The sequence below is a fragment of the Haliaeetus albicilla genome, chromosome 11 (genome assembly GCF_947461875.1).
Source record: "Haliaeetus albicilla chromosome 11, bHalAlb1.1, whole genome shotgun sequence".
Lineage (NCBI taxonomy): Eukaryota > Metazoa > Chordata > Aves > Accipitriformes > Accipitridae > Haliaeetus > Haliaeetus albicilla.
In genome coordinates this window covers 815,201-834,681 of record NC_091493.1, presented here as the reverse complement: position 1 = coordinate 834,681, position 19,481 = coordinate 815,201, and the positions used below count along the sequence as shown (strand labels likewise).

The following is a 19,481-nucleotide window of genomic DNA, read 5'->3' as shown; positions in this document are numbered from 1 at the left end:
TAAGCATTTATATTCCACCAGCACAAATTTCTGTGTATCACTTTAAGTCTGAGCAGTGGAACATGAATACAATGATCAAACACACCAAGGAGAAAACAAAGAAATAAGGGTTTGGTATGGTAGTCTGTCTGTCTTTTTAACCGTTTTTATTCCTGGGCATATTGTGATTAAAAGCAGACCAGCTTCCTAGGCTAATGTTTCTGTTTCTTACTACAGTTGGATAGCGTCACTTCACTAATTCAGGCTGCCAAAAATTTAATGAATGCTGTGGTGCAGACAGTGAAGATGTCCTATATTGCATCCACAAAGATTATCAAGATTCAGAGTCCTACTGGCCCACGACATCCTGTTGTGATGTGGAGAATGAAGGCTCCAGAGAAGAAGCCCCTAATTAAAAGAGAGAAGCCAGAAGAAATCTATGCAGCTGTCAGAAAAGGTTCTGCAAAGAAGAGAATCCATCCTGTTCAAGTCATGAGTGAATTTAGAGGCAGAGAAATAGTCTAATATTCTGCCACTTTTTGTGTTCCTATCTTGAATTTCTGATTATTTTCATCTTTTTTTTCCCCTACTTATTTAATATGTTAATGTTTTGCTTTTCTCTAAATCTGTAAGATAACACTTGCTTGAATTATTTGAAAATGCTGTTGGATTAATTAGAAGCACACAGTTGAAAAAAATACCCGTTCTCTTGCACTGACAAACTATCATGTCTTTATACTGGCATGTTTTCAGCAGAGCACTTTGAGTGTAGTTGGAAAGGAGGATGCAATGATGTGCCAACCTGCCCAAAGTCCCGCTGCATTCACTAGGCTTAGGCATTCCTTCACCAGCGATGAATGTGGCCAATAGTAAACTGCATGTATCTTACGACATACAGCTCTTCAAACATTATGCTGTTGGGCCAGATCCTTTATCAGCATCATTACACCGTGATCAAATCAGCTGGACTGCTTGATGGTAGCTGAGAGCCTGGGCCCTTAACTTGTATCATCTCGATTGAAAGATCTAAAGATCTCCGCTCGTCCAAGGCCCAGCCTTGGAAATGTAAGTTTGAAAATGTTTGATGAAACACAGAAAGTGTTCTAACAACATAGATGTAATAATGCAATAAAAAAAGCATTGACTGCAACACAGCAGTAATAATAGCTTTTCAAAAGGCCTTTTGAAACATTAACATTAATCTATGTTCTGCTTCCTACTCTATTCTGTGAGCTGTAATAAATCTGCTGACTCTTACATTTGGAAGTTCAGATAAATCAGATATTAACAATAAAAAACTTTTCTAATCACTGCACAAAAGAACAAATATGAAATAAATCATTATTCTGAGATCAGTGGGTGAACCACACATATCTTGAATCTTAGGAATGATGAGATTTTTGCAAGGTAACTGTAGAGATTTAAATTACTTCTTTTATGACAGTAAAGTCCTAAATGCAGGACTGTGCTGGTAAGTGATTTGCTAAATGGCTGCACTGTATCTCAAAGTATGTAATGAAGATACGTGCTGTTAGTGCGTGATCACCACTAGGCTTCTGTAAGATACTTGGAAAAAGAAACTTTTTCTAAACCTGTTTGAATCCAAAATCCACTTGGACTGATTTTTTCTTTTTGGAAGAATCTAACCTGTCTTCCCTGCCATGTCACTAAGTTTTCCCAGATGACACTTGTTACTCAAGATGTCTTTGCTTGGCAATTAAGAAGATCCTTTGGCATGTTTTTTGTACTTGCTAAGGTGAAAGGGCTCCCTCAAATGCCAGAACTTTGTGATGTGTCATTGACTGCCATTATGAGGCAGCTCCAGACTATGGGCTGCTGCTCCATGTCATTTATTGCCATGTTTTGCACAGCAGTGCACCTGCCTAGCACAATGTGGGCAGCAAAAAGAACCATAAACTGTGTTTTTCCTCTTGGGGGCACTCTCTTTCAAAGTTCAGGACTGGAGCGGTATAATTTCTAGGCTGTTGCTTAAGAAACCCCATGAAACCTATAGTGATCATGAACTGAAAATTTTACAGATCACTATTCCCCCTTTGCTAACTTTACTATCTGTTAAATGAAACAAAAAGGGAAGTTTGGAAGAAAAATTACTTCTTCCCAACTCAGATTCCCTCCAGCATGTTTGCACCAATATCTTAGTAACACGTACAAGTCTTCGCTCGTCCTCTTAGGGCTACAGAGTGGGAATCAGCTAACAGTTGAGTAGAGCTGGCAGAGCTAATAGAGAGCAAGTCATATAACCTACTTGCAGTAGGTCTGCTGGCAGACTGAGCAGAGCTGAGGTAAAGATTCTGTATGGTGTGGAGATCAGGAGAGTGTACATTATTGTCACACCGTAAAGCCAAAATCTCCACATAGTATTTCAGGTTCTGGCCCACCCCTCAGACTACCTCCTCCCCCAGCAAGGTTCAGGTCCAGGAGCCAGCAGGTAAGTTGACATATCCTTGTTTTCGGGAGGTGTTACTCTCTTAATAAATTCTCATGTCTCTGGGTTACACCTTTGATATAGGTCACCTTGACATCAAATGTTTGTAACTAATGTCTTGTTATCACATTATTAATAAAAAGCATGTACACCACTGAGAAGACATCTTTATAGTGTTGTGGGATTCATTTTTTTTTTTTAATGTGTCTCCTTATTGGTCTCCAACACTAGTGAACACCCAGTTCAGAAGCCTGCCAGGTTTGCTTATAGGAATGCCAGCCTTCCAGCACACTAAGTGTACTTTATTAGTCTGGTTTAAGTGAGAGTTCTTCTTGCATTAGTATCACCAAAGCACAGTTTATTGCTTGATTTAATGCTCCTTCCTGCACTGCTAGTCACTACTCTCTTATCCTGGCCATAGTTGATAGCCAGTTTGATCTCAACTTCCAGTGCTGTTCCTATTACATAGGAATTTATTAGGCAAAAACCAACCCTCTAAATGAACAAGAAAATCAAAACCTACTGCTGGTTATTGAGAAGAGCCGAAAGAATTGTTAATTGTATCTAGACTTCTTTTTCCTGATTAGAGTTCAAACCCAAGCAAAAAACATAACAAGGTGAACTTTATTCCTGCCTAAGGAGGCAGGGGGATAAGAAACAAGCCCTGAAGATGTGAAGAGCCCAGTGTATTAGCTCATTACGCCCCTCAGCAGGTCTGCAAAGCAGGGAACCACCACTTCTATGCCACTATTAGTAATGCTGAAGGAGGATGTGCTGCTCAGTAAGTTTTATTGAAAAACAGTACTCGGTTGATCCTGAAATCTACTCAGTCCTTCCTAGCCCCAGTTTTCAGACTATAATTTTTCAATCCATTGCTGCTTCCCTCTGTGTTTGCATGATGTCCATAGCGTATCAGCGTGTCACCTGAAAACTGTGCTCTTAGCTGCAGATTGCAAGGCTTTCTCACCTCAGCAGCTCAGATTATTTCATTAGCTTGCCATGTCCTTCTCCCCATTACTGCATTATGGAGCAAAGTATGATGGACAACTGAAGGCAGTTTTATTGAAAAAAATTCAACAGAGCACTAAAAAATGAGATAGATTGTATTTTTTTCATTGTTGAGGCACATTAGTACCAGAGGACACATTCACACCATTTCCACGAATCCCAAAGCTGTTGTGTTGGGTTTTTTTGGTTGTTTTTTTTTTTTTTTTTTACAAACTTAAGGTTGTGTCACTCTGCTCTCACTGCTGATGTTGTTTCCTTTAGTATTTAGTGATCCTAATTTGTAAGCAGCAGTTTCTGTCACTACAGATTGTGCTGAGCATAGTTTGCAATTTGTCCCAATTACTTCATTATTGTCTTAAGTGAGCGAGCCATTCCTGGGAAGTAAAAGTAATGAAAGTCCTCTCATCTCTTGGGCCCTCAAGAAAATGTAAAGCAACGTGTCCCTCTACTTCTGCCCACCCCTGGAGCCCTGCTCTTGTGCGTGCTAAAAACTGTTCTGACATAACAAATTAGCTTTTTTTTTTGAGGAGAAGGTGGGGAACAGATGTGGTAACTCTGCGCTTACACCAATGTTATTTTTCCCCCAACTGTTAACCTGGTATCACTTGGGAAGCTCTATAGTTGCATCTCTACTGAAGAAGATGACAAAGCAACCTGACATCATGCAGGTCTGATGTTCCAGATGGTTTTAAAAGGTCTTCAGCTCTCCTGAAAAGGTGTTTTGTGTTATTTCCTGTGAGTCCACAATTGAAGCGTTTAAGAAAAATGTGTTTATGCAGCAAGTTGTTTAATGAGCTTTTAGAAATTTTCTTTATGAAGAAAGTACTTGTAAGTCTTTACCAGTAGTAGACATTAAATTCTATGTGGTCATACCTGCTATTTTTGCTTCCAGGTACTACTGCTCCCTTGCGTACTGCTCTTGGTTAAATTTTGGGGACTTGCCTGGATATTCGGCTCAGGAAATTAGGAGATAAATAAAACCCTATTCCCTCAGGTTGGATTTCAAAACCAAACCAAACCAAACCAAACGCCCTGCACTAGAAGAGACAGAGAGGGACTGGTATGTGTGTGTATGCAGGAGAGGAAAGAAGTCTCGGGCCCTGGAGTGAGGAGAGAAGTGAGGGTGGTAAGCAGGGCTGGTACTTTTGGCAGAGGATGTGGAAGCGATTGAAACTCCAGAGATAGAAGGGTTTGATAAAATGGTGCTGCCCATCTTGGTCTTGTACCCGAGATCAGCACTTTGGCTTCAGAAAGTGAATGGTGCCTGTCCTCTGCCTCCGGGCCTTGCAACCAACCCCCTGATTCCCAAAAGCGTTGAAAAGCGCCACGCACCTCTGTCATCCTCCCTGTCCCAGCCAGCAGCTCTTGGTGGTCACTTGAGGCACAAGTGACTCTCCCCAGCCCTCTTCTGGGCTCCCGCCTCCGTTCGTATTCCACAGAGACTCCTCTGCATCCCATTGGATTTTGCCTGTAACACTGAGGTAGCTCTGGTTATACACAACTGTTAATAAACCACTTAGTCTCGAATAACCCACTAAAACCGCTGGGGTGCTGGGAAGAAAAAGTTAATATAACAAAAGCAGTCATCTGAAATTGTCCAACAGAGCGCAATTTAGGAGCGTATTAGTAGATTAATTAAATAATTAAAGCTCAAACAGATGATGCTATACACTTCATTTTTGTTTTATCTGAGAGACCATTAGAACTGGCTTACTCCTTCTCCTAAGATGGTTAGTGGGCTTGGTTTTTTTGCAGAACTACTTCTTAAAAGAAAATGCAGTAGCACTGTTGATGAGAAAATCTTACGGATTTTGTGTCATACACTGGAAGTGGTATTGCTGCAATGAAAAATACCAGTTTTCAATTAATAAACTGCAACTCTGTGGAAACTTTCTTGGGACAAAGAGAAACAAAATATATCCAGAGCAGAAATGGCTTAAGAATTATGTAAAAACAAACGAGGAAAATGCTTCAAAGTTCCTGTTGTTTACCATCAACAGGAGAAACGTGCTGCTACAGTCAAAGGAGTTGAAAGCTGAGGGACTAATTTTTGACTCCAGCATATAAGAAATAGTTAAGATGAAAGCTTGCAGTGCAAGAGATGGATCTAGCAATTTTATTTTTAAGGAGTTTTTTACAGTATAGGAAATATTCATGTTCTGCTTCCTGATGGTGAAAATGACTGCATTTAAGCAGGCTGGAGAATACAGAGATGCCTTGTCATGCAGGATGATGTTTCCTCTGGACTCTCAGTCTTATATCAGCCTGGCCATTTTAGAGCCATTGACTTTGCTGCTGTAGTTCTCAATTGTTTTTACACAAGACAGCAAATGATTGAACAGCAGCTGAAAATAGCCGTGTAGCTCATTAGCTGTGGGGTAGACTGTGCCTTTTTGGCACTGCTCTTTCAGGGAGGTAGGGCGCCAGGATGTTAAGGGAGCTGGTGCTGACTGCTCCAGCAAGCCTGCTGGTAGGTATTTTGTCTGCTTAGTTTCCAGAGCTCCTTTATTAGATGGAAGCACAATAGGAAATTGCTCCCACACTTTCAAAATACAGAACAGACTACCATGCTCTGTTTGCCCAACTAGCCAGCATGGCTGAGGGGATGGGAGAAAGGAAGAAAACAACTTTTCTGTGTTTTTTCAGCTTCTCTAGTGGAGCAAGACCATAATTCAAAAGAATGATTTCTCCAGGAAAGCAGAATTTCCCTGGAGTCAAGGCTTTACCAGGATCAAGGAAAAAAACAGCAAGAGGCTGTTTTATGCCTTCCACTCCCTCTATGAACCCAATCTAGTCCTCTGTTTTCTCTGTCCTAAACTTGCTCTTAATTGCAGATTATCCAAGTATAAATTTTGCATTATTTACCCAGCTGTTATTTACAGCAACTGATGCACATACTGGAAGCCTTCCTAACAGTAAGTTGCACTGATGAATTGTTCCACATTACTTATTTTTATTTGAGGTACTAAGGACCTCACCCAGCAAGCTGCAAAGCCCAAACCCTCAGTGATGTCTCTCAGAGCTTGGACAGGCAGCAACCAGGAGAAGGAGGCAGCAAACCATTCCTACTGCTACTTGTGTAAATATTTTGAGTGCAAAATCTTGTGTGGTTTGTATCATACTCCTCTGCTCAGTAGTGACCGCTACACAGTCCTAACTAAGGCCTCTTCTGGGGGCAAGGGTACAGCACTACAGACATAACGTTGTATAGAGATGGTAACTAGTCACACATGAAGACTCAAGCTGTCATGGCAGGCTACCTGTTTAATCACCAGCAGCTGAGCTCCTGCACATTTGGGATGTGGCTGCTTTTACAGCTTTCTGTATTTTGCCCTTTACTGTCAGGTGTGGGAATAGGTTTGCTTGGACTAACACCCGTAACCACACTGTGCAGACTGTGTGTCCTTCAGAGGAGCCAGAGCTCATGATGTTCAGCAATTTAATTGGGAGTGGGTCCTCAATGGCTCCACAGGGGTGCTTGGCTTGCTTGTCTGCAAGGTTAGCCAAGAAAGGAGGAGGGGAACCACTAAATCCCTTCCCCACAACCTCCTAGTATTATTTGTATGCAGTGACCAAGTAACTCACCTGTCCTATTCCCCTCTGATCCACCTTTTAATTTCTATCTATCCTATTTTTGTATTGTTTTGATATCTATGCTCTCCCTCAGCATTGGCTTCCTGTCTTCTGTCCTGGACACTGCAACTTCTTTAAAAAAAAAGACAGCGTACAGGTTTTCAGCACCTCCACCCCTATTTCCCAAGATCCTGTTTCACTTCATCTTCTCAAAACACTACAACAAAAGAACAAGGAGAAACAGTGTGTGGCCAGCACAGCAGCCAGGCTAAATCAGCGCAGCTATTTTGAGTTCAGTGGTAAAATATCCCCTTGACAGTAGTTACTGTAGTCCTTCCTCTGTAGCAGCTCTCTGAAAATGTTATGCCTCACTCAGGCTGGCTAAGACCGATCAGTCACCTTGAAGTTTGCTTTTGAACAGGTAGAAAGCACGCCACCAGTAGAGATATGCTCCCCCAAAGAAAATATGTCTTCCTTGCCCTTTCCTCTTGCTGCATTTCAAACAACTTGTCTTTATTTAGGCATGTCGGGGCCAACTTTAAAATACCAAAATACAAAATATGAAGGTTATTAATACAGCAATCCAAAGGGCAAAGAGCTTATTGGTAGTATGAGCTATTGAGTCATGTGGGTGGTGATGGCACATCTTCAAGCACTCTATTATCATAATGCCTGGGCTGAAGACACCATTAATTTTCTGCATCACCAACAGCTGAGGACCAAAGCTGACAGCCAATAATACATGAGTCCAGTGTAAGCCAAATACATGCACAAACAAACTTTCCCATCACCTCCTAAAATATTAACAGACAAATATAACAGATCGGAAAATATGCGGTAAGAGACAGAAAGAGAATTGTTCCTAAGTGTAAGAGCCCTTACAATATTGTTTTTCAGAAACATTGTATTTCAGCTCCCAAGCAGCTGTACATTTATCTTTTTCACTACTAAGTGAATTCTGAGGGTCTGAATGTGCTAAAATATATTCATGTACTTTGATTCTTCAAGGTATCAAAGGAGAGAAAGTGGGCAGCTCTTCCTGTGTTTCTGCTTAAGGTACATAGCACATGGAATGCATCTCCCCCACCAATTACTTATGCATTAAGAGATGCATGTCATTCTGTGAAGGGATTTCTGTGAATTAATTTTGGTTGGCTGCCTATCGGATAAAACTATGGGTTTTTTTGTTAACAAAAGCATGATCAGCCATATTTTAAATGGAACAATTTACAAGAGATCTTTAAAAAGCCCATTTTCTGGCCAAATCTTAATTTTCTTAATCCAGAAACTTTGTGCCCTGATGCTGCAATCTCTTTTTCCTTAAACAAGGCATCATCTAAAGAAGAATGGTTATCCAACTACATCTAGCTATGAGACCCACACTTTGGTACAGAATTCGCCACCAAGTATTTGAAAGTTCCAGAGTTTATTTCCAATGCAGAAGGACTGGAAAAGCTACTAAAAACTTAAAGACTACAATTTAGGACTTCTTTTGAAAACTAATTAAATCTTATTATCATTGGTATTTGACTTTCATATAAACAGACTTGGGAAAAACTTGAAAGGAACATACAATATGCTACCTAGACAATGTTGGACAATGGACAACTTATTTAAACCAGGCATCATGCCAAGTTATTAGATAGCATACGGTAGACTTCTCACTTCTTTGTTGGTTTTTTTTGACAGATTCATGTAGTTTCTTGTAATAAGAAATGGAATTACTCATTTCAGATGTAGTATTCCCTATAATATGCAAATGTTGAGTAAGATACTGAGTAAGTGTGGGCAAACTTTGGCTGAAATACCTTTTTTTTTTTTTGGTCAGACTAACAGTAACATGCTTTACCCTCCAACACAAACCGATATAACATACCTCATCACATTTTATCACAGTGAGCATAAGCAATGATTCCCACTGAAAAGAACTCTCATGGATCTGCCAGTATTGCAAACAATATAATTAAGCCTGTGCTTAAATGATCTGTTTGGCAGGCCTGGTCTTATGACTGTATGAAAGTGCTTTGCTGAATCAAAGCCATGCTCCTGGCACATTTAGGTCAACAACCTATCTCAGGAATCAGCAAGGTATGGTTACTAAGAGAAACATTTATTACCCAAAAGTTATATGGATTATTACAGAGAGTATAAATTTGAAAATAAAATGGTAGCTTATGACTGAGATTTCACTCCTGGCAAACGGCTCCGATGGCACATTTCACCTTACAGGGAAGCTCCACTACTTCACATATGGACTGTACACGTGCCACAAATTTCACACAGAAATAAACACAAATAGAGGAAGACCACATGCACACACTGCAAACCATTTGCCACTAATCTGATTGCCTTAATGCTTAGCTGATCTTTGCCCTGGCCTGACAGAAAAATACCTTTCTTTCACTATTATTTACCTATTTATAGAATTATGTAATTTACTTATTTATTATATATGTTATGTATAGTAGAATACGTATTAGTAATGATTACTATAATACATTAATAAAATATTAGTAACATACAATAAATGTAATTATTTTACATATTAATAAATATAATTATAAAGATATTTTTCTATAATTACATAATATTTAGCTATTGATAAACTAAAGTTGTTAGAATTCATAGCCAGTAGTATCGGAAGTACCTTAGTAAGGTGCAGCATTTCCATATTCAGCCTCAATTTTCTGCTTTTGAAATAATCTGACAAAAAAAAAAAAATCAGCTGCAGCTTATGGCAAAAGTATAGCAACTGCATCTAGTCAGTCAGAAAGAACGAGAGGAAATGGCCTCAAGTTGCGGCAGGGGAGGTTTAGATTGGATATTAGGAAAGGCATTGGAACAGCCTGCCCAGGGAAGTGGTGGTGTCGCCATGCCTGGAGGCGTTCAAAAAGCGCGTAGATAAGGCATTTCAGGACATGGTTTAGTGGGCATGGTTGACGGTTCAACTCAATGATCTTAAAGGTCTCTTCCAACCTAAACGATTCTATGATAAAGTAAACTGGAACCTAAAACCCCAGCAATTAAAACTAGAACACAAAATAAATATGTCTACAAACCTCTGATGAGTTTGAATAGGATATTCACATATGGTAAAATATAAAAAAGTGAAACAAGACAACTTTTTGGCTAACAATGAGCTCTATTTTTACTGAAATTATCTTTGTCTAGCTGCAAACATTACACAAGCCAATATCATTTCAAGTCAAATAGGTGTTACGTTAACAAGAATGACTAAGATGCTTCACTTGCCCCAGTGTCCTATCCTCTGCCTATTCTTTCTTATTTTCCCCCCAGAAGAACCTCTTGTTCTCAGGGCTCTGGAAGGAATGTAGCATGTACAAATGTACTAACATTTCAGCAAGTGTATCCAGTTATTATGAATTAAACCCATGATCTGGGCTAAAAATAAATAGGGTGGAGGCAACCCTGTTACTGGAGTGAAATTCAAGACTCAAATCTGCCAAACTATTCTGTGTTCATTCCCCACGTCCCAGGCTCTTCTCTGTTCTATTTTGCTTTTTTAGCTTGTATGTAAGACACTGCCTGTCACTAGGTATGACTAGATATAGATTTCACAATATAATGGGTTCAGTTTGTGATTGAAACAAACATTTGATTTTTTGGAAATGTGGTCGCAAACCAGACTCTGTTATAATACCTTGGAGCCCGATGTCTAATGAACGCCAAGCTTTAAGGTGACAAGTCTCATCTTCCCCTCATTCAAGTACCTCTTATAATTCCAGCTGGTGTGCCACCTGGTCTCACCATCACCCTCCCACTACTTCGCTCACAACTGTCTTCTTGAGTTTCCACTGCTGGCCACACTTCCCCTTCCAAGTCACTTTTAGCAGCCTTAACTCTTAAGTGTGGAGCCTATGGTCTAAGAGAATACTTGGTTAAGTTCATACATCCCCCAGCAGCCGTATATGGATACCAAAAGCGATCTCTAGTCTTCTCCATGCTGCTGCTAGGTACTGCTGAAAATATTTTTGCTTGTGTATTGGGTTTGTGTGGCAGGGGGTTGGTAGCAGGGTAGGGGCTACAGGGTAACAAATTGGGAACAAATTCCGCGCCCCCCCCCCAAGTCGAGTCTGTTTTGCCTGTGACCCTAAAGGGTGAGTGTTCTCTCCCTGTCCTTGTCTCAACCCACAAGCCTTTTGTTATATTTTCTCCTTCCCATCCCACCAGGCGGGAGGAGTGAGTAAGCGGCCTCGTGGTGCTTTGTTGCTGGCTGGGCTTAAACCATGACAGCACGAGAGAACGCATTACCCATTTCTGAGCCGAGGGAAAAAAAGGATAGAAGGAGGGAAAGTGACATTTACATAACATGGAAAACTTCCAGTTTATAATTTCATTGTAAAGTCAGCATTTCCCAAGGGGGCAGAAAAAAGTGCTATTGTTCTCCAGAAAGGCCTCGGGAGTTTCTTTGTATGGAGTTCCTACACATGCCCAGTTTGTACTCAACACTTTGCAGCTACCAATTATCAGTACACAGTAAGGATTTTGAAAGTAACCACCAAACACCTTCCTAAGTAAGTTCACTTTTCATTCATTGAATTGCTCTCTAAAGATGGGATTCAGGGGACACACTGCTTGTTCACTGCGGAAAAAGGCAGTATTAGGACTCTTTGACACATCGGTAAGTGCTGGGTAACAAATGCCCTAACGGGCCAACCTGCCAGAAGCAGATAAGCTGGGACAGCAGTCAGATCGCTTTGCAGTGGTTTTAATACTGCTTTTATACAAGTCCGATGTTTACCTGAACCCTATCCCTGCCTCTGCAGTGAAAGGTCTTTCTCCCTCCTGTCAAATCCATATGATCCTGCCCTGCTCATGCCTCCCACTTTTCTAACCTGGCAGAAGCAGATAGATAGAAATTCCCCGTATTTTTTCAACGCATCTTTTTTCCCTTATGGCTAGATCTTCATAAATAAATGATCCATTGACTAGCTTCTACCACAGCCTTAGCCTAATTGTAATCATTCACAACACTTCTACCCTGGCAGTAAGACTCCAACTTTCTTCTTTTACTGAAGTGGCAAGCTGTTTCAGCAAGCTGTGTTAATTACCCACTGTAATGCCCAAAGATTCTGATATCTAAAGGGAGAATAAAAGAGGGACTAGTAGTAAAACACTAAAGAATTAATGCAGCACACACAGAAGAGCCTACAAAAAACTCAGAACCCTAGACTGCAAACAGAGCAGGGTATACTTGTAAAGTCAACAAACTAATTGCAGCGGCCAAAGGCTTCCTCTGATTTTGCAAAACACAATGTGATTTGTCAACAGCAACAGCATTTTCTTTTTTAGGAAAAGGTTAACTTTTTTTTTTTTTTAAACTCCCATCCTTAAACTTGTGTGCTCTGGGAATAGATGGCAAACCCCATGTCATAAAACAAGAATTTTAGACAGAAGAGAGACAAACCCCAAGTTTTCTCCTTTAAAACCAGGAATTCTTCACTGGACTTCTGAAGCCACTGCACTGCAATCCCTTATTACATAAGCTAGTCTGACAGGGTCTCAAATAAATCAGCTATCTCGTGAGAATTACATTAAAAAAGGGGATAATATGAAGTATCAAAAAGACCTCAGCCACCTCTCTGTCACTGCTTACTTCTGTAGCTCTCTTGATTTTTAGGAACATTGATTTCAATATTCTGTGATCACTGAAGTCTAGCTCTTCCCAGAAGCACAGTGACCATCAGATTTTTATTTTTTTTAATTCTTCCTGCACCTCAGAGGGAGCCATTTTATTTCTCTCTCAGCCACATAGGTAAGGAACGTAACCGAAATGCAACACTGCAGGGCAATTCGAAGAAACAGCTGGCAGGAAAAAAAGGGCCATTGCCTATTGCACTCCATCAAAATGATAATAGGTTGTAGGCAATCCTCCCAAGATCTCTTGTGCCAAGCAACCTACTGTGAGCAGACCCAGTTTATTTCATGAGAGGAAAGCCGTTCCTCTAGCAGACTGTGATACGTTATAATCTTACCATGTTTCTCTAACACGTGTTTAGGAAGATTATTTCATCTGAAAGGAGCTTTCAAGATGTTACTGCCTGCCTGAAGTGAGCAGGAGAAGGAAGAGGGGTGACTGAAAGAACGCCTCCCCCTGCAGCAGGTGGGAAAGTTCTGTGTGTCAGAGGTGCAGAACTTACAGAGCGGAGCTTCCCTCCAGCCTCCCACCTCCGCACAGCTCGCCCCAGGCTGCTCTGATTTCCAGGAGCACGAAGGCACTAAAGGGCTCACCCCATGGGGCGACCACCCGAGGGGGCTGTCCCCCCAGCTTTCAGGGCAGCACGCACTCCAAAATAACTGTTTCCTCTCCCAGGAACAGAATAATTGAATGGGAACAGGATAACTGTGGACATATTTCATTACAGGAGAGTAAAATATAGATCATAACAAGGATTATATTAAATGCACGGCAACAAAACAAAGCCAGTATTTATGTACTCCATTTCAAAATCGAGACAATTTTACTTCATATTTTGCTGGGCCACCTAAGCAGCAGGCCATGTCTTGCTTCCTGAGTAGTGATGACTTTCTGTTGCATAGTATGCATTATTCAGAGGAACAGATTTGGAACAGCTAGACTGCTAAGTATATAACCCTACAAACATTTAAATTGCTGTGTTTTGGTAGTGATGAATTCGTTTAGTATGAATTTATACAAAGCACAGACAAGAATGAAATATTTGGACAAATCTTTTATGCACAAGACTTTATCTGGACTGACATCATCTTCCATAATTTTGTTATATTTTATTGAAGAAAACTGAAACATTTGAAGACTCAGATAAATGAATTATTAAACCCAGTTGAACTTTCTTCTTCCAATTATTTGCCATATTGAAAGAGTGATTTTTATAATAGAATTGGACGTAATGAAATTTGTAAAATGAGAAATTGAAATTAATTAAAAACATTGATTTTTCCGCTAAAGATGCATTTTCTCTTGACATCTCTTTCACTTTTTTCACTAACTTAGCGGGATCACTAAGTACCATATTCAGAAGGCACCTGGCATCTCCAAAGCAAAAGAAATTGATTTTTGTACTAGCATGGCAGTACAGTAGCAAAACTGCAATTTTTATTCACCATATTCTGTTTAATACTGTTGGAGGAGGGAGACATTTGAATGAATGTGTCTTTGTGTATGTGTGTGTGTTCTGTCCACATCCACATATTTTCAAGTTAATAAGGCTGTACAAAGAATAACTGGACCTATGGTAGTTTTTATGGATAATTTTTAATATGCCTACCTTCTAGATACGTTTTATTGTTTAGCAAGGTTTTGCACTGAAGCTCCATAATTTTTGTCCAGAATACAATATATAATTTGAAACTCTTGTCTCAGTTTCTTACATATGACCTCAGGAAAGTCACCTGGCCATTCCGGGAATTATTATAAGGTAACACAGGTGGTGTAATTATTAAAGGTACGTAATTAATTTCTGTAAAGCAATTCAAATCAAATGTAAAGGGTAAAGCAGAATAATAATTGATTTTGACATAGCAACCAGTTTTTACTGGATGTGTTTACCCCCCATGTCAGCACCTTAAAAAGCAAATTTCTTTTTTTTTCTGCCTGCATATAGGAAACTGTTTTATACTCCATACTTCTCTGTGAAAGTTAGTATTCACCCCACTGTTGCTGGGACGCCTTAACTGTTGACTACTGTAACTAAGCACTATGAAATCATATTATCACCAAGCTTGTTTTTCCAGCTCTTCCCATAATTAAATGAACTTTATTCAATACACAGTGCTTCACACACATACAAACAACAGCAGAGAAGAAAGCCACATAGAACTTATTTCAGCTTAAGAACAGCCACATATAAAACAAAACCCTTAGATGAAAGTCCCTCATAAGATGACAGAAAGTAAGATACAATGATTGACAAGCTTAATGTGATGTGGAAGGCCTGCATACTCTGATGATTCACTGATGACTGGAGAACAAGTGAAATGCTCTTAAAGTGAAGAGTAAATTCTGGGCAATATAGAAGAATAAACTGCAATAGAAAAATGAAACTCTGGCCTGTTTTGAGGAGGGAGAAGCAGAGGGAGATGGCAGGAATTCAAAGTAATTAGTGTTTAGAAAGAAATTTGAATTTGCTTGTTAAATATACTGAGGAAATGCTCTATTTGTTAAAGATTCCATACCTTCACCCCTATAGTTAGCTAACAAATATTCAGCACCACCAAAGCTAGAATTAAAAAGGTACTGCAACATAGGAAAAAAGTGAACTAATATTAGAAAAAGCAGGTTTCTTAATATCATAAAGAAATTAGTAACAAAAAAAAAGACTTGGCAATTCACACAGAGATAAATGCACATAAGAAACTTCCCTAGGAAGTTGCAAACTTAAATGTCTTTGGGCCACTGGTGATTTGCTTCATTCAAGCTAAGTTCCTAGTGAAAGCACCTGGAGTTTTGCTGCAGTATAAAGTGCAGGAATGGTACATGATTTATCTATGGTAATTAAAAAATGCGTAAGTTGATTTATAATGGAACAGTTGGATTCTCTACAGTGAGAAGGAAGGTAAAATACAGAAGATAGTATGTGAAGGCTGTTAAGTGAAGCCAGTAAAGATGAGAACAGTTATCTTAGATGCTAGGGACATCGAAGATCTTGTTTACATGCCAGTAGTGTAACAGTTGGTATTTTTGTGAGTGGATATACTGAAGGCTAACCAATTGCATGACAATCAGAAAACAAACCAGAAAAATTCAAAGTTGCCTTGAAAAAAATCATTGTGCCAATGCTTTCAATGCTATTGTGCCCTGTGAAATACATTGCTGATGGAGAGCTTGTCCAACTACTTGGAAGGACTTGTTAAGGAAGTCCTCTGTCTTTGGTCTTCAAGAGACCAAACAATGAGTGACACTGGAAATATACTTCTGGAAGAGATCTTCTAGTTAAAGCGTGGCTCCTCCTTCAGGATCTTTCATATTGCCATTCATAAAACTTGGTAAAAAACTATAGAAAAAGGAAAAAGTAAGAAGGACTTTTGTGTTAATCCTAAAGCAACTCTGACTTCATACCTTGGTGGCAGCTGTACAGAGCAACATCAACAAATATGGGCTTTGCTTCTTATTTATTTATATGATAAAGCAGTAGAGAGCCTGCCTTGGTCCACCTGGGAGACCGCAAACTGGAGCAACAGGTAGAATGCTTGAACAGGAAGAAACTGGGCAAATGGTAGAGGGGGGAATGGATAATTAACACTGATCCACGTCTGAAGAACAAGGGAAAATTTCTGAGAAGTTTGGATAAACCGTATTTGTGGTCAAAGCTTTCTGGCATTAAGTTTTCAAATCATATAAAATTAATTAGTCAATAAAACCTTTAAGATAAAACTCCAAGTTTCATGCCTGTGTAGCCCCTCTGCTGCAGGATACATGACACACTGCTGTAGAGGACAATGTATAGCCTGGAAGACTTCCACTGTAGCAGAGTGCGGAGTGTAACATACTGCCCTGTCAACATAAGCGCTGTAGGTCAAAAGAAGCAACAGCTTACAGAATCCAGCAGTCACCAAGATTACATCTGCAAATGATCCGTTGGTGACTGCAGCAGAGCTCGGCTTTGCCTGTCCATCTTGCCCTAATGCTGCCCTTGACTGCATCTGGTAACCTGCCTGCAACAGGGGATGGCTGAGCAAACAGTGCAGGATGGGGACCATGGGCATGCTCGCTAGCGCTATGTATGCAACACTGATGCCAGCACAAGGGAATTTATCTGCTGGAATCACTAGCTGGCCCAAAGCCACTTCACACTGAGCGCAAACCAAAAACTGATCACAGCACAACTGAAAATCTATTAACATAATCACTGCACCTTAGATACCTGAAAGAATGCCCCTGACATCTACAAACCTATTAATTTACTTGAACTCTAAAGAGGAGGAAATCACTGCTGAATATGATTAAAGCTTACTGCAAAAAGAAGACAGTATTTTCTGAAAGTTAGGGAAGAAAAAAAAAAAATCCCCTTGTTTTTCTAGCAGCTGTAAGATTTCAAAAATGCTGCTTGCACTAAAATACAGCAAAAATTTGCTGAAGAGGACTCAGGAGGGTGCTCTGCTGTTCAGTTATGCACAGAAATAAAGAAATCATCTTTCATTTAAGCACTGAAACAGAAATCCAGGATTTGAGAGCAGCAGTCAGACCTGTATTTATCTAAGAAAGAAGGAAGTGAAGGGAATCGTTCAGCTTCAGGGTTCTTCCTCCCTTTGATCTTTGCTTGCTTAAAGAGCTGTCTTCTCTTTATGACTGTCAGATTAGTAAAAAGTCATATCACCTATACAGTCAATAAGCTAAGGAGCTAAAAGGTACTGTATGGACTGTACAAGGTATCTAATGCTTGATCTGCAAGGATGATACTTGTCACTGGGCTTTGCCTCTGTATTGTACTGGTACTTTTCTAATTAAGTGTGACAGAGTCATTTTCTTTTCTCAGTCACTCCCCAAACAGCAATGAGCTACTGCCTGAACTGTCTCCATTTGTACAGCTATGATGCCATGCTGTCTGTAATGCTCTCTTGTCCGTTTTAATACATTAAGCATCTGCCAACAACAGAGCATGAATAACAAGATTCAATCCATCTCTAATATGAGTGTAGTGCTCTTCTGTGCCATTTCCACTCATTTGATTAGCTTTCCTTCCATTTCTGTTCAGGATGGGAAAAAGATAATATTTTCATTTTCCTATTTTCTGCAAGTACAAACATATATATTATTTCAAAATTCAGCCTAATCTAAGCATAATCTCTTTTATTTACTTCAGCTAAGTAAGACATAAGAAAGGCTGTGCCACCTACTGAGAAGCAAACTGGGACACAGTCGCATTTGAATAAATTTTACCGGTAACTTTATGTCTTTCATGTGAGACACATTGCTGGTGTACTAACCGCACTTGACAAGCCCACATTCCAGGGCCCAATACACTATTCTCTGCCCTGTTATTCCAACCTAAATTACAGGAGGAGCTGAGTAACGTCCAGCAGGAGAAATAAATTACATAATTGGGCAGGTTTACAGTACAGCTATAGGAAGGGCCCCAGGAAAACTATTTCCCACACAAAACATCACTGTGGGTTGATCCAGTATTTTAGCCTATTTCAATAAAATGAATCTGTATGGGCAGATTCAGGATCTAGAGAAAGCACTAACAACAGCACAAAGACAAAGCGTTTAGGCTGATCATCCAGAGCAGCATAACCTGAAAAAACCCCAGTTGTCAAGATTTCTGAAGATGAAGCATTTCCTCTGAGTGGGAATCCCCAGTGCAAGGGGCTGGAGTGCTTCTGCCAGGATGCCTTTGGAAGCTGCTGCCCTCGTGAACATCTGAACTCCACGCAAGTGAAGACATCTGTTCAGCAATTTCAGTGATCATACACAACCTGACATTTTGGGACAAACTTTGTCACTACCTCCCTTTTCAGCTTTTCCTAAAGCATCTGTGCATATCAATATCCAGGATCAGCATCCAATTTCATTATAATTTTGTCACTTGAAGTATCTTAGACATTTCTTCATTCTTACTTTGAAAATTCAGATGCCTTGCTGAAATCTGGATACTCTATTTTTGGGGTGAGAACAGATATGGAATCTGATTCTTATTTACACTATGGTCTCTTGGCAGTACAAAGAGTATAAATTACACCCTTCATCCACGGGAAAGCTCTTTGCACTCCCGGAGCAATTTAAAGGTATCTTAGTATGAATAAGAATCAGAACCTGTGAGACATTTCTGATATAGATTCTGCTGGAAAACTGCATTCTGCTGTCCTAGCTGCTTGGACACGCTATTTTCACATTTTCTGCTGCTTGCATGTCAGGACAGTCTAGCGTGAATATGAGACACACATTGGCTTCTTCACAGTAAAGAAGAGAAAACTTAATTTTCTGCTTCAGAAAACAGAATTGCTGTTTTAGAAGGTCATCAAATACCAGCTCTCCTCTATGGAAAGAAAACACTGAAAGGGAGTCTTGTAAAGGAAAACTCTCATATAACATTAGATCCTAACAAGCTGACTTTTGGTGGCGCGTATGAGAGAAGATGGAGAAAGTACAGAAGGCAGATTTATAACTCTGCAAAAAGACTAGTATTACTTTTTTGCAGAAACATTTATGTATTTATTTATGCCGTCCTGCACTGGTATAGTAGTTGCAGCTAAGAACCCTTCTTCAAAACTTTAAGACTGACTATAAGAAATATTTAATAAGGCAATTTGTATGTTGAAGCTATGATAAAGAAAACAGACTATTGCCAACTTTATATGACATGTTTTGAACTACTTACGAAACAGAACAAGAGAATCTTTAATTCTTACCACTGTATCAAACATTGGAGAGTGACCAGACAATTAACTCCAAACTGTCTTATAAGCATAGAATTTTAATGAGAAATCTAATGTAAACCAATAATCTAAACAAGTACTAGAATTCAACACTACA

The 19,481-nt window shown here is 39.7% G+C and overlaps 1 protein-coding gene and 1 long non-coding RNA gene across 4 annotated transcripts in view; one reads left to right on the top strand and one right to left on the bottom strand.

Moving 5' to 3' along the window:
* CTNNA3 (catenin alpha 3) overlaps positions 1–2,590 on the top strand; it is a 531,540-nt gene extending 528,950 nt beyond the window's left edge. For all 3 annotated transcript variants that reach the window (XM_069795730.1, XM_069795731.1, XM_069795729.1), the window contains one exon: positions 217–2,590. In XM_069795730.1, coding sequence (XP_069651831.1) covers positions 217–504 — 288 coding nt within the window. In that variant the 3' untranslated portion in view covers positions 505–2,590. The remainder of the gene's footprint in view (positions 1–216) is intronic.
* The window catches only part of LOC138687663 (uncharacterized), a 48,782-nt gene that overhangs the window by 272 nt on the left and 29,029 nt on the right, over positions 1–19,481 (bottom strand). The window contains exons 2-3 of the long non-coding RNA XR_011326778.1: positions 7,333–7,542; positions 4,766–4,909 (exon numbers count right to left, since the gene is read on the bottom strand). This is a non-coding gene — a long non-coding RNA (uncharacterized lncRNA). The remainder of the gene's footprint in view (positions 1–4,765; positions 4,910–7,332; positions 7,543–19,481) is intronic.